The sequence below is a fragment of the Abramis brama genome (assembly GCF_963993115.1).
Source record: "Abramis brama genome assembly, chromosome: 14".
In the NCBI taxonomy this organism is placed as follows: domain Eukaryota; kingdom Metazoa; phylum Chordata; class Actinopteri; order Cypriniformes; family Leuciscidae; genus Abramis; species Abramis brama.
In genome coordinates, this window is record NC_139976.1 from 11865055 (window position 1) to 11880608 (window position 15554).

The following is a 15554-nucleotide window of genomic DNA, read 5'->3' on the forward strand; positions in this document are numbered from 1 at the left end:
TCTTGCACTTAAATATTTCAATTGGCATGGCTTAAACTTTCGTAACGTTGCAGCACTGGCCTGTCAACTGTCCCGAGCCTCGTTCATGTTCTCAGTCACAACATTGCATGTCTTGAATAATATACCCTATCATTCCAGACACAAACTCGTAATACTGACTAATAGTGTATATTATTTTACCTCACAGTGAAACCAAGGGAAGAATGAATCGATCTTTCACTCAGACTTTGGTGAGACCCAATCTCCCTTTGAGGAGACCTGCGACTGGACCGAGTTCACTTAACGTTAGTCCTAGAGGACCAGCACCAGCAATTCAGGACCTCGCTCAAGAAAATCTTCTAGCGAGTGATGTTCTAGATGGTATTGGTTAAATGTTTTTGAGCATTTTGTCATTGACTCTTGGAAAAAAAAACAATCTTGATAATTTTCTGTTTCCACTTCTTTAGATCCTAAAAGTGATGCTGTCAGAAAGGAGAATGCAATTTCTGCAAAAAACCATGTATGTATGTGATAATGGCTCTATATATGATTAAATGTTTCTTTTCAAGTGTTTTTTATTTTTTTATTTTTTTTAAGTCAAACACTATTCTTCATATGCTAACATTGGTTGTTTAGCTATGTAGATATATTTGTAATATTTTCCTCTTGAGACTTTAACCAGAGATCAGACAGCTTTGATATTTTTCTGCAGTAGTATCAATATTTAAAGCGTTTAACTTTTCCACAGTGTGGAGATTTCTTGTCTCCCCCACAGACAGCAGGGTCCATGCTGGGCCCACTGGTAAAGTTGTGCAATTACTGCAGTCACCAGGGTAGGTTACTTTGCTTGATTTCAGTCAGTGTTCAACTTGCTCGCTCTTATTTGTTTGGTATAACTAGCAACATTAACACTTTTTTTCTTTTTCTTTTTTTTTTTGGTCACTCTATACCAGGGGTCGGCAAGTAACTTTGGCCGCGGGCCAATATTTTTTTTTAGCCAGTAGATGGTGGGCCACTGGGCCAGCTACACAGAGTAGGCCTATGGATACAAATTAAATACTCTTTTATATAGGCCTATAATCGCAGAATATGATGGGTCCGTCACCGTCCGTGGATCATTCGTTCATTCGTTTTTTCAAATTAAAACCAAAAATAAAAAGATGAAAAACTACTTGTTTTTCCATTATTTATTTCCTGAACTAAAATGAAAAAACGAATAACGACGGATTTTCTGTTTGTACTCAGATCAAAACAGAAAAAATGAATTACTGGATTAGTCAAATTTTAATTTTTATTTTGAATTTAACGCCTTAGGCATATATCAAGGAAATCATTTTAAACAGATCAAGTACTATTGTTGTAACAGAACAGATTACAGCCATTTTAATAAAGGTGTGAATCATGCCTCATTCGCTTACAGTCCGACTTTTGAACTTTATTCCTTTTTTTTATTATTATTTATTCGGGACACACACATACACACCTATATAAATACAATATAAATCTGTCAATTTATATTGACAGACCTCAATTATATTGAGGTCTGTCAATATAAATATTAGGCTATTTTAACATTGTAGGCCTACTGTCAGCAGAGAAAAAAATGCCACAGAAAAAAATTATGAAATATAAATAACATAAATTAAATAGGACAAAGCCTATCACTCAAATTTCTAAGCAACATAAACGAAAATCATATTGCCCTACTGACAAATGAATTAGGCTATTTTCTGCCGAACTATGTCAAACATCCTTGCAAAAAAAGAATGTTGTTGACTGACAATGGTTTCAGTACCAAACAGCTACTCAGAGCTAGGTGTAGCCTACAGGTGGTCAGAATTAAGTGCGGATATGCTGTCAAAAGATGTCGGGAGTGGGCTATTGTCAGTCAGACCGCCCGCTTCATCAAAAGTACACCAGAGTTCTGACCGCTACCGTCTTTTGACGCGCGAATGGACACAAAGTGGTGAAGCGTATAACTAGACGCGGCAGGCGCGAATTTGACGCGCTATTCGCGTCCGGTGTGAACGCACAGTTATACTTTAAAATGTAATCCCGCGCCGCATGATTCCCTATGTGCATTTCACACAGTATGCGGCGGTGAAATCGCCACATGACTACGGCTTTTCTCAAGTATTGGAAGAGTTTTGTGCAGCATTTAGGACTTCCAAAATAATATTGCTGGCGGGCCAGTTTTGGCCCATGGGCCGCCAGTTGCCGTTCCCTGCTCTATACAAACATACATGCGTGGATCACTTGTGAAGGAAAATTACTTAAAGGGTTAGTTCACACAAAAATTTAAATTCTGTCAGTAATTACTCACCCTCATGTTGTTCCAACCCCGTAAGACTTTCGTTCATCTTCGGAACACAAATTAAGATATTTTTGATGAAATCTGAGAGCTGTCTCACTTCTTCATGGGCTGCTAGGTAATTGCATCTGGGCCCAGAAAACTTAGTAAAGACGTCGTTATAATAGTCCAAGTGACTACTGTGGCTCAGCCTTAAGTTTATCAAGCGACGAGAATACTTTTTGTGAGAAAACCCCCCAAAATAACAACTTTATTCCACTATTAATTTTTTTTCCATGTGGGCCTCAGAGTGAGTTCTCTAGAGCGCCACGACGTATGTGCAAGAACCATCTGCATCATCTTCAGTTCTCGCACATGCGTCATGGCGCTCTCTTTTTGTGTGCAAAAAGTATTCTCATCGCTTGATAAACTTAAGGTTGAGCCACTGTAGTCACTTGGACTATTTTAACAATGTTTTTACTAACTTTTCTGGGATGGCAGATATCGATTACCTAACAGCCTATGAATGAGTGAGACAGCTCTCAGATTTCATCAAAAATATCTTAAATTGTGTTCCGAAGATGAACGAAAGTCTTACGGGGTTGGAACAACATGAGGATGAGTAATTACTGACAGAATTTTCATTTTCGGTGAACTAACCCTTTAAAATATTTTTTATATTTGTTCCAAATTTAGTTGATGCTTAAAAAAGAAATATCTGTCAGTGGGTTAAGAAAAAAAAAAACTTGTTTACCTCATTAATAGATTTTTTTTTCTTGTTTAAAATATAAACACTTCATTTTGATAAATTATTCAGAAAACAATACTTAATATCATTTTAGGATTTTTAAGATATTTGTAATGGAAAACAAGACAGAAATACTAAGAAGTTTTGTTTTTTGTAGTCTGCATCTAAAACAACATCTGTTTCTATTGGCCACTGTACGTAAGCCATCTACCATGTTGGAAAGCCGGTTTGTGACCATTCGAGAGCAGGTTGACTGAGCACTAAAAACACTAAGTATCATAGTAAAAACCTGTAATATTGAGTTAATACATATAAAACACAAACCAACACATTCTCACCTGTGAAGGGTTATACCATTTCTTCATAAATGTAATTTTAGGCGGTTTCATAACCAGAAGCTGAATGTTGTGGCATAATTGATTCTTGATGTGAGTGGCGCTACGCTGACCGTTTCAAGATGGCGTATACATATTTATGTTCCTGCCCATTGATGGTGTGTTGCAAACATGCCTTGGCTGGCTTTGATCAGCAGAATGAGTTGGTCATTTACTGGTGATATTTCTTGTACACTATTTAGGGAACTTCAGGTGCACTCGTTGTAAAAAAACATGCTACTGTTCTGTAGCTTGTCAAAGTCAGGATTGGAAAGCTCATCGACATGTCTGCAAACCTAGCTTTCCAGAAGCTACCAGGTACTAGATGTTCTCTGGATATCAGTGAGTGTTGTTTGCGTGTTGTTTTGGAAGCACAATGTGACTGTCCTTTTTTCATATGTGTGTTTTTTTTTTTTTTTTTTTTTTTTTTTTCAATCAGTGAGAAAATTAAGGAATCCACAGCCATGCCATCTGGAAATGTACTTGGTGGCCTTCAAGCTAAGGTACTCAGAGGTTGCTATAGGTACTCACACCTGCAGTAGTTAGTTATTCCATCTAGTTTCTTTAGAAAATTATCTTCTTTTACAGGAGATCTGTGTTGACCTAAAGCCAAAGGGAATGTTTCGACGTGATTTGCGCAAGAACAATGTTTCCAAAGGAGATGAGATACAGGTACTTTTCATTAGGCCTATATTGCTTCATTCTCTATAGACTCTGCCTCACAGAGCATCTTTTTTTCAGGGTACAGTGATTGACCTGAGGAACCCTGGGATGTTCTCCATCCACCTACAGTCAGTCGAGAGAATGGAGTCCCTGAAAAACATCACTGCAGAGCTCCAGAAGGCCTATAGCAATTCATTTGCTCCTGAATACAAGCCTGAAATTGGGGAGCTCTGTGCTGTTAAATTTTCACTTGATCGGGTGAGGCAAATAATTGCATTTTAATTTAATTCGTCAGAGAACCAGAGTGATTCGAATTTCTGTGAAATATGCATTGATGTCTTAAATCAGTGCAGTGCGTAACAGGTCAAGTTTGTTTCATCTTAAAGCGTTGACTAGTGAGTGTTGTTGTGCTCAGTTTGGTCTTTTTCATGCTGATTTAGAACTGGTATCGAGCTGAGGTTCAGTCAGTTGATGTGGCCCACAAAACTGCTAGTGTAATTTACATCGACTTTGGGAATGAGGAGAATGTTACACTTGACAACATAAGGCCTCTCTCTGACAATATCGATGCTGCACCACCATTTGTGAGTTACATCTCCATTACATGACATTATTATTATTATTATTATTATTATTATTAATTATACTATTAATTCCATATTTTTAGTATTATTATTGTTGATTCCATATATGTATGAATGTGAGTGTATATGTATATTAGGGCTGGGAGAAAAAAATCGATTCACCCAACTAGCACAATTTATTTTGTTTACGATTTTAAAATAGATTTTTTTTATTCCATAATCGTTATTAATTCAAATGAAATTGCTTTATTTTTGTCCTTGCTTATAGATGAGGTTGACAGAAGTTAGCCACTTTTGTTCCAACAGAGGATGAAATGTCGTTATCTATGAGTGTATAGTGTTGTAATGTCCCAATTGGATGCGCATCGTGTGTAAGCCCGTTTATCATTCCAAATTGGGCTTTCCGCTAAGACGGGTGAAGGTCTCTGCGTGTAACTGTCTTTCTGCGTGGCAAAGTAATTTAATTCCTATTTATCTGACTCCATTTTATATCTGACTCCATTTTATCACAACTTCAGATTTAGGTTAGATTGCCAATTGGTTATTGGTCAATCATATAATAGTTTAGCAATACATTTGATTGTTCTATTTAACTCTTTAATTATATTTTACCCGTTCAGATTAGGAAACTATGTCGCTCAGAGGTCCTCGTATCTTCTGTTTAACGCGGGTCTCACGTTCACTAGCTCATCAGTTTTGGTCACCAAACAGAGGTAATTGCTATATGCCTGAGATCGGTCACATTCACGTTTACACAATCAATGATGTCCATGTCGTGGTTTCCCGCGTACTCTTATCTAAAGTAACATTAAATTAAAACGGAGGTAAGACACACCCAAATTTAGATTGGTCAAGCAGCATTTGCTGTTCTAAACGGAAATTCACTTATTTCCTTTGAAAACCAAGTACACTTGAATTGGTGCCAAATATTAGTCGTCACTAATCTGACGCAAAACTTTCGGTAACATACAAATCCGTTTAATCTACTTGGGAAAACAATTGCAGAGTCAGTCAAAATAAAATCAGATGTAACAATTATGTCAGGTAAATGTATCATGCCAATTTCATAATCAGTTCAAAGATAATAAATGCATAACATAAAATGCTCTGGAATAAAGAGAAAAGATGCGAACCTGACATTAGAAAATACATGATGCTGAGAGTCTTGGCCACTCTCAGAAATCGCCCTGAGCCTCTTTTTGCATTTCTTTATATAGACAGAAACATCTTTCACATGTAAACATTTGCTAACAATGGGAATTTGCATTCAGAGTTTACACCTTTTGGGAGCAGGATGCCATTTGCGTGGAAGACACACCCTCCTTTGTGTGCCAGTTATCTCTAAACTCTTAAATACCTTATTACCTTTTGGTTTACTTCTTTGGGAATGAAACCTTTGTACCAGTCGCACTGAGACATTTCAAATGATACCAAACATGTGTAATACTGTATGATAATTATACACATTAAACCATATAGATTCTTGGGTGAATTTTGGTGATCTCAGCATGAGAGAGAAGGAATGGGGGAAGAGGGAAAGGGATGTAGATTAGGATGATTCTGAGGTGAGACTTGCGTCTCGAATGGTGCACGAGTGAGTTCAGATGTTAATTTCCTTTGTTCTCGCAGAGTTGCCCTCTCTTCCAGTTTTTCCAGTCTTACACGTGAAAGCTACGTGAGACTGAATGCACTAAAAAGCCCTTGCGCTACTCATTTGCTGAGAGAGAGAGATAAGACAATAGAGCTGCACTATTAATCTTTAAAAGACTGTGATCTCAATTCAAACACCCACGCAATCTTTCACTTCATCGGTCTATTAAACCTTTGACAATCATTCAAATCTGTGTTGCCGCTGACCCAGAGAGAGTTGTCATGAACACTGATGTCTACGGTAGTGATCAAAATAGAGTAAATCAGCTTTTTATAGAAACTTGGCGCTTTAAATAACGCATTTTTCGATTACGTTGTAGTGGTGACACGTGACTGTTAACTTAATTTGTTATTGAATCATTTATTCAAGAGAATGTAGTACTGTATGATGCTTCTGAAAAACAAATTCAGAAAGATGTGAATTGTTTTTGTAAATATGACTCTTATACATGTACAGTCTGTATGTGTATTATTTAGCTTTTCCCCACTGTCTAGTGTAAAATAAAAAAATCGCAATGCATTTTAATATCGAAATCGCAATACTTGTAGAATCGCACATTTCATATAGGCACCCAAGTATTGTGATAGTATCGAATCGGAAGATAGGTGTATTGTCCCAGCCCTATTACATATACATATACAGTACATATATTGTAACTGCCAAATAAAAAGTATATTAAAATGTTTGCAATATTCCTGATGTTTCTTAATTTGATATCTGTCAAGCCACAGTGAAAATTATATTGCTCAGCTCTTGTTAAATTACTGTTTCAGCAGTAGTCATTATCTCATGCTTTTTCCAAAGCTGCTTTGCTGTTTTCACAGGCTTTGCAGTGTTGTGTTGCTGGGGTAAAGCCTGTGACAGGAAGTTGGACAGGCGAATGCACTATTGCTGTTAGGCAGATGATTACTGGAAAGAGCCTCACTTTCACAGTGTTGGACATCATGAATGATGGAGCTCTGCTTGCTGTAGATGTTCCTCTTAGCATGATTGGTAGGGCATACGTGGTTCTTTGGAGAGCTTTATTTGAAATGAGCAAGATGTTCAACAAGATGTAATTTTTTTTGTTTTTGCTACAGGTAAATACATGAGCACTTTTCTGATAGACCAAGGCTATGCTATAAAGGAGGATGTTGCTGTCAAACCACAGACTGAACAGAACATCAGTGAGTTGCTGACTCATCTGTTTTTTCATCTTCTATAAATGATTCACTCAGTTTTCATTTTATTTTTTCACCCTGATCTATTTGCGTCTTTTCTTTAGATTCATTGCTGAAGGCATCCTTTGAAAACTTCAAGCGCTTGTCTGGAGGAAAGAATGAGAACTCTGAAGCCAGGCCTCCAGATCCGTTGACTCAAGGAGTGGGTGACGCATTCACTGCAGTGGTCACCCACATCCAGTCTCCCTCAGAGATCCTCTGTCAGAAGCTTGAAAATGCCAGTGAGCTTTCTGCAACTTGATTTAAAACACAATTTTACCTCAATTAAATTTTTTTTATTTTATTTCATGGTATTTTTATTACATGAACATTGGTGCATACACTACTGTTCAAGGTGTTGGTGTGTTTTTTCTTTTTTTTTCTCCATGTTCACCAAAACTGCATTTATTTGATCAAAAACACAGTAAAACAGTAATATTGTTAAATATTATTACAATTTAAAATATCTTTTACTCAGATCTTCAGTGTCACATGATCCTTCAGAAATTATTTTAATATGCTTATTTGGTGCTCAAGAAACATTTCATATTACAGTATCAAAACGATTGTGGTGCTTAATATTTTTGTTGAAACTTTAAAAAAATTCAGGATTCTTTGAATAGTTTGAGTTTGGTGAATGTCTTACTGTCTCTTTTGATCAATTGAATGCATCCTTGGTGAATAAACTCTTAATGATCCCAAACTCTTGAATGGTAGTGTACGGTGTACATATATGATGGGGAAAATACTTTTTTTGCTTTGCTCCTGCAATGTGTTAGCATCCTCTGTTGTAAATTTCTTCCTTTTTATAAAATATATACTGCACTTTCAGTATGTTGATTGTATGATGTAATCTTCATGTATTCAGGTATAATCCAGCAGTTGCAGGTGGATTTAAGGGAGCACTGCTCAAACACTCTGGCCAATGAGATCTTCAGACCTGCGCCAGGAACTGTCTGCTGCTCACTGTTCTCTGGTCAGACCTGTGTTTTTTTTTTTTTTCATGTAAAAATGTTTAAAGTGCGCCTTCCCATCGGTGAATGGGACTGGGGGCCGTTGAACTGTAAAAATGCACCTTAAAAGTATTATCTTCTGATGCCATCTCCTCATGCATTACAGAGGACAACCAGTGGTATAGAGCTAAAGTTCTAGCCTATTCCTCTGAGGATTGCGTATGTGTCGGATACATAGACTTTGGAAACTCTGAGGAAGTTGAGTTGACTCGCCTACGACCGATCAACAAGGATCTGTTGGCTTTACCAACACAAGCAATCCCCTGTTCTCTGGCAGGTATAGTGCAATGATTCATTCACTGAGCATCTGTAATTGGCTCAGCATAAATTGATTTCCATGCAGAGATTTTCAGCAAGATTGATTTCTTGATTAACATGTTAATATTGCTCTAGGTATAAAGTCTCCAACAGACGACTGGTCAGAGGAGGCCGTTTTGATGGTGAAACGTCTGGTCTGCAACCGCTTCATTCGGGTTGAGATTCTGGGTAAGAAGGACGGTAGGGCTCTGGTGTCCATGATCGACGAGACTAGTGACCCTCAGACCAATGTCGCTGAGTTGTTGGTTAACATGGGTTATGCTGCCATTGAAAGTTTGGAGACAGAGAAGAATGAACCAGCTCAGGCATCCTTCCCTGAAATGCCATGTAAGTGCAGAACCTTATTTTATTTGAGCCATTTCTGATCTTTTTCAAAAGGATAATGTAGATCAATATCTTTTAATTTTACCCTAGCCCTCAGTCTGCCTGTTGAGAAAATGGAGTGGACTTGTGCTGAACTTCCCTTCGATGGCCAAAAGGTGGAGCTGGTGATTAGTACTTTGAAGAGCCTGGACGAATTCTACTGTTACAACTACAGTAGCGGTGCGACTGCCTGTCAGTGTTCTTTCTACATTGTTTGACTCATCATGTTTGTAATTATTTTATTTCTGTTTGGCAGATTCCCGCATCCTGACGGAGCTGTCCTATGAGCTCAAAAGGCATTGTGAATTGGGCAGAGCTCCCTTTTCACCAACTGTGGGAGAACCATGTTGTGCTCTCTTCACAGGTGATCCTGACTCGTCCAAACTAACACCATGGTTACTGTAACACACTTATAATTAAAGTAAACATAATTTTTTTTTATTACGTTTTTTTTCATATTCAAACAATTTTATTTACAAGAAGCAGAGTTGACAACTGACATTTAAGATGCTAGATAAACACTTAAGTTTGGGTTAAAATTGTAAAATTTTGTGAAATATAAGCATTTAAAAATAACATTTGTATTTGAATATTTTTAAAATGCAGTTTATTTATTTGATTCCTTCAGTATCACATGATCTACCAGAAATCATTCTAATATGCTGATTTGGTGCTCAAACATTTCAATGTTAAAAACAGCTGATGTATTTTTTTTCAGGGTTCTTTGATTTTTAGAAAGTTAAAGCATTCATTTGAAACAGACATCTTGTGTAACAATGTTAAAGTCTTTAACTAACTGTCATTTTCGATCAATTTAATTCATCCTTGCTTGAATAAAAAGATTAATAAACTTTTAAATGGTAATGTACAGGTGCATTTTTCAATGTTTTTGCTTCCTGTTTGCAGGAGATGCCCAGTGGTACAGAGCCATGGTATTAGAAGTGTGTGGAGAGGGTAAGACTAGAGTTTATTTTGTGGACTATGGGAACTCCTGTGAGGTGGAGGCAGCACATCTGAAGGCCATCACCCAGAGTCTGCTCAAGCTGCCTTTCCAAGCGATCCGCTGCTGGCTTGCAGGTATTTTTTTTTGTTTTTTTGGGGGGTTGAATGTGTGTGTGTGACTACAAATTAGTCGAAATTTGTTTCGTTGTGAGTGCATTGTACATATGGCCAACAATCACTGTGTGCAGGAGTCGAACCAGCGGAGGGTCAGTGGAGTAAAGAGGCAATGCATAAGTTTCAGGCTCTTTGTGCCAGTCAGCCATTGAGTGGCAGAGTGCTGTCCATTACTGAGAAGGGTTATGGGGTGGAGCTAGAGAGCGCTGGAAAAAGCATTGCTGCTGTGCTAATTTCTGAGCACCTGGCTAGACCTTGTGGACAGGTGAAACAGCCTCCACTGCAGCCAACTAAACCCTCCAATCAGATTGAGGATATGCCCACTCTAAAACCCATTGATCAGAATCCACCTGTTGAAGAGCCTTTGAAACTGAACAACAATGCCAATGCCCCAGAAGTTTCAACAGCATTAAGTAAGTTAGCATAACATTTAAATATGGCTTTATAGTTTTGTAATTGCTAGTACTAGTAATATGCAGGGTTTTTTTTTTTTTTTTTCTTGTGCATGATTAAATAATGTTCACTGTCATTTAGGTGAGACTTTTCCTTTGAATTGGAAGACGTTGGAGCTGCCTTGCAGTGATACGTTCCAACCAAGGGTGGCAGCAGTGATCAGCCCTAGTCTCTTTTACATAATGAATCCTGGACGAGGTGTGCACTTATAGTGTAGCATTTAAAGCATAAAGTCTAGCTAGAGCAACTATTATTATGGTTATATTATTATAACCATGGTTATACCATTAGAATGATGCTTCTTTACATTAAGCTGATTTTGTTTTCCTCCTAGTGAATGTAGACAGTCTGAAGGCCATTATGACTGATGTTGCGAAGTACTGCAGCAAACAGCCAATCCCCAATCAGTGCCACCCTTTACCAGGAGCTGCCTGCTGCGCACAGTTCTCAGGTCAGTTTGACCTTCACCCCCGTGGCTTATCTGGGTGGGATAAATAGATGGAATCACATGTGCGGTGTTAAACTATATGGTGAATTTTTGCAAATCAGCAGCACTATTATTTTATAATATACACTACCTTTCAAAAGTTTGGCGTCTTTTTATTTATTTATTTTTATTTAGCAAGTAAATGTATTTCAAATAAATGTAGTTCTTTTAAACTTCGTTTTTTTAAAGAAACCTGAAGAAATGCATCACGGTTACTGCAAAATACAGTAAGCAGCACAATGTTTTCAACTTTGATAATAACAAGATATGTTTCTTGAGCACCAAATCAGAGTATTAGAATGATTTCTGAAGACTGGATTTATAGCAGCTTTGCCAGCATGGGAATAAATTACTTTTTAAAATGTATTAAGAAAACTTAAGTTATTTTAAACTAATAATGCAAGCTAAGCCAGTAATTACAGGTCCATCTAACCTGTAGTGGAACTGCAGCTTTTAAACTACAGCTGTAAAAGTGCGTGTGCAACAAACCCCTTTATAAGTGATTTAAAATGTTTTTTCAAAACCTCACATATTCTATGTCATAATGTTATTTTTATGAGAGAGTTGTTGCTGTGATGTGTTTTTATGAGTTTCTTGATGTTGTGTCATGTGGTTGAGCTACTGATATCCCCTTGATGTGTAAATCAGTCAAATTGAACTCTTTATTCAGGTGACAAAAACTGGTACAGAGCTGTTGTGTTGGAGGTGACGACCAAGCATGCACATGTAATTTACGCTGATTATGGGAACATGGAGACAGTCCCTGTCTCCAGTATCCTTCCCATCACCAAAGAACTTCTCCAGCATCCATTTCAGATCGTCAGGTGTGGACTGGCAGGTAAGACTTTCACTCGTCTGAATATGCACAAATCATCGCTGATTTTAAGAGACCCTTGTATGGCTGGGAGTTTTTAAATCCTTACTGATTATGAAATCTGCTTGCATCACACACAAGGTGAATCTTTACAAATTTTCTTCTTTCAAATCTCAAACATGCACAATCGTGGCGCATCACACAATTCAAGATATTAAGATGATCTTGTTTTTTCATTCACCGCAGTCTCCTTGTGGACTTGTCTCTCATTGGCTATTGTGAAAGTACTGACGTAATCATAGTCATAATGATCCTGATTTAAAATCCTATTTAAATGTTTATCATTGGGACGATCCTGATGTGTCTGCGAGCTAGGGGTGTAAATCGGAGCCTTCATGACGATTCGATACGATACCGATTTCTTAAGCCAGCGATTCGATTATTTTCGATACTTCAGAATTCCCCGCGATATGATTCAATACTAGATATTTTTACATTATCTATTAAGTTTCAAATAAATCAACAAAAATAATAAATAATTTGCCTTTTATTGAGAATACAGAAACAGTATTCTATTCACATAATGTGTATGTTACACTATAGCAGTTGTGCTCAATGCACTGCAAATAGAACAGCAAATATAAGTTACTGCATCTACAGTTACAATAAAGTGCAATCAGATAAATTGTAATAAGAACAAAATAAAAATAATAAAGTCTAATGCTTACAGTGCAGGTCTACTATGGCCAATTAGCCTATTCACTGTCAGTGATGTGGCGCGTGGAAGCCTGTGTTCTTTCTTTACACTCGCCATCAATACCATGGCCCCTTTTCAGGTGTACGGATAGATTCAACGTATTGCTGCAGTATCTTATCTAACACTGATAGTCTTTCTCTTTGCAAACGGCAACATCTCTTACCACTGCTCCATCTGTTTTCCTGAAGCCAAAATACTTCCACACCCATGACTTGACGCTGACTGGAGTGTGTAACATTTCACTTTCATTGCCAGCTCGCTCTGACGGTTCCATCGCTCTTGAAAGTCAGACTCAACAATGTGTGTGAACATAGATAGACTTTGAAACGTAAGTAACGCGTGTGAAGTAGAAGACAATAATGAGGTTTGCACCACCAGCAGCTTAGGAGTAGGTTGTACGCATATGTCGGAGCGGATGCTGAAAATAGACAGGCGAACAGACAGGCGGCAAAATAAACGCATGGATGCATTGAATCGTCTTGCGGATGCATTGAATCGTCGGCTGTATAACTGGTTAATCTGTGCCAAATATCAGAACCGACCAAGGTCCTGGACAAGGTTTTTTTATCTGATTGTTGGGAGGGATAAATTGGCCTAAAACTCTTGTTGTCTGAGCCTGGGTTAAGTCACAGAATAGATTTAGATTTCTTCTTTTAACAATGTCGAGCCATTATTGTGGGTCTTTTTTTTTTTTTTTTTTTTTTTTGTTTGTTTTTGTTTTTGCACAGGTAAAGAGCACTTTCCTTCAGTGTGGCCCACTGAAGTTTTGGAACTCTTTGGGATTCAGTTGAGTGGGGGCGTCCTGGCAAATCTGCAGGGCTTTGATGGGACCTCCAACCTGCTAACCCTTACCCAGCAGTCAGGTCAAGCTGACAGAGATATTAATTCCATCATCCTTGGAGCTCTGCAGAAAGGACAGAGTAAGGCTAACTCAAAGCTGCCTTCCATTGCCAATGAGGAGAAAAAGGAACTAGATAAGAGGCAGACACAAACTGTCAGCTCAAACAAGGCTGCAGATCAAACTCAATCTGCAGGTGTGGAGAAACATGACCTGAAAGATCAAGCCCCGCCTTTAAGTGCCAGCTATAGACTTGAGGAACCAGGTGAGGAATTAAACATTGGGCAGAATTCATGTTGGCAAGACTTAGTATTAATGTAGGTGTTTACTGGGTTTGCGCAAGAATTTGTCCAGGATATGTAGCAATGAAATTCTGGTGCACAGGTGCTGTTCCACCTGGTGTTCTAAGCTGTAACTCAAAGGTGTTATTTAAAAGGAGCCTTGTCATCATATCCAGGGAAACAGTTGTCAAACATTTATTATGTCTGATTTCAGAAAACATGCCCAAGACTATGGCTACAGTGGAATGCTCTGAGCCACAAGACATTACAAGCTCAAAGGGCAGCAGTGGTGGGTATTGGTGTTTCTGAGACTGATAACTTGCAAAGGATTGTAAAAATGTTGACATTACTATCACTAACATCACTAAATGCCAATTCACACTGCACCTGATAGATTCTGAGACACTTTTGTTGGGTTTTGTTGGATCAGTGCGTTACCTGTCGGCCTCTGGTGTTGGTCGGCACCTGTTTGTCGTGTCGTGGAATGTCTGAGTAGTGACATACTGTAATTCTGGCGATTATCCATGTTGGTCGTGTCCGTCAGTGCATTGTGAATTGGTCTCGACAGTCAGATATTCTGAGTTGTTTAGCCTAGTGCATGCACAATTGCTGATTTCTGTTTAAGGGGCAACCTGTCTGTAGTCTTATGAGCTTTAAAATATAAATGTACTAATTAACTAAACCTAACAAATGTTTTTGAAATGTGTCTTTCTTTCTAGCTCCCCAATCATGCTGTTGTCTTGAGCTGAAGCAAAAGGTTCGGAAAGCTGCAAACACAAGTCATGAATATATATATTTTTTGAAAGCTTATGCATAGTTTGCACATACATATGGCTCGTTCTATGGATTTAATTATTTTTCCCTCTTCAGATTGACCATATTGAGAAATTGATTCTGCTCCTCGTCAAACAAGTGGATGGAACCAAATAGTAACTCAAGACCTTCATTGTCAAGTAGCTTTTATCTTTAGAGAAGTATGAATATTTAATTTTTGTTTTATTGAACTAATATTGTTTTATTATAGCCTATATAATGTTTGTGATTTTATTTCTTGAGCCAAGAGAGAATGTAACTATTAATCGTGAATAATGCAGCATTGCCATTCAGTTTTCCAGTTCCACATGGTCAGTTTTTTTGTTTTTCTATGGCCCGTTTTGTTCCTTATGTGTGCCAGTTTGATTAAAAAAGTACTCAAGTTTGTTTGGAGCCGTTTGGTTTTTCTTTTTCTTTATAGAGTACCAACTGTGTATTTAATTGGTTATGCAAGCCTTTTAAAGTGGGTTCGTCTATGTAACACCTACGCATCTAAACTATTATGACTGACTTTTCTTCTGTGGCACAAAAGATTTTAAGAGACATACAGCCTCAGTCACCATTCACTTCACTGTATTGAGAAACGTGCTATGAAAGTATGTCTCTTGCGAGAAAGATGTACTGGTTTGAAACATGAGAATTTTCATTGTGTGATGAACAATTCCTTATTTAATCCTAATTTACTTAATTCGAGCATAACGGTGACACTTTCTATTAACTTTCTCGAGAGTATTTTGGTCTTGGCTTGATAAGAGGGTTGTAGAGTAATTTGAATTGAGGATGAAGTCAGTACGGAAGTAGCAGAGCAGAACA

General features: G+C 37.8%; 1 protein-coding gene across 1 annotated transcript; it reads left to right on the top strand.

Moving 5' to 3' along the window:
* Positions 1–203: 203 nt before the first annotated feature.
* tdrd1 (tudor domain containing 1) lies at positions 204–14999 on the top strand (the record flags this gene model as incomplete). The annotated part of the gene is made up of 24 exons (XM_084135369.1): positions 204–360; positions 447–499; positions 728–812; positions 3595–3709; positions 3831–3894; positions 3980–4063; positions 4133–4312; positions 4495–4638; positions 7114–7282; positions 7369–7455; positions 7554–7730; positions 8357–8464; positions 8608–8778; positions 8895–9146; positions 9234–9362; positions 9439–9546; positions 10089–10259; positions 10373–10711; positions 10833–10949; positions 11086–11202; positions 11909–12076; positions 13538–13912; positions 14648–14685; positions 14799–14999. The coding sequence occupies 24 exons, from the start codon at positions 204–206 to the stop codon at positions 14856–14858; spliced, it is 3468 nt and encodes a 1155-aa protein (XP_083991495.1). The 3' UTR covers positions 14859–14999.
* Between the last annotated feature and the right edge of the window lie 555 nt (positions 15000–15554).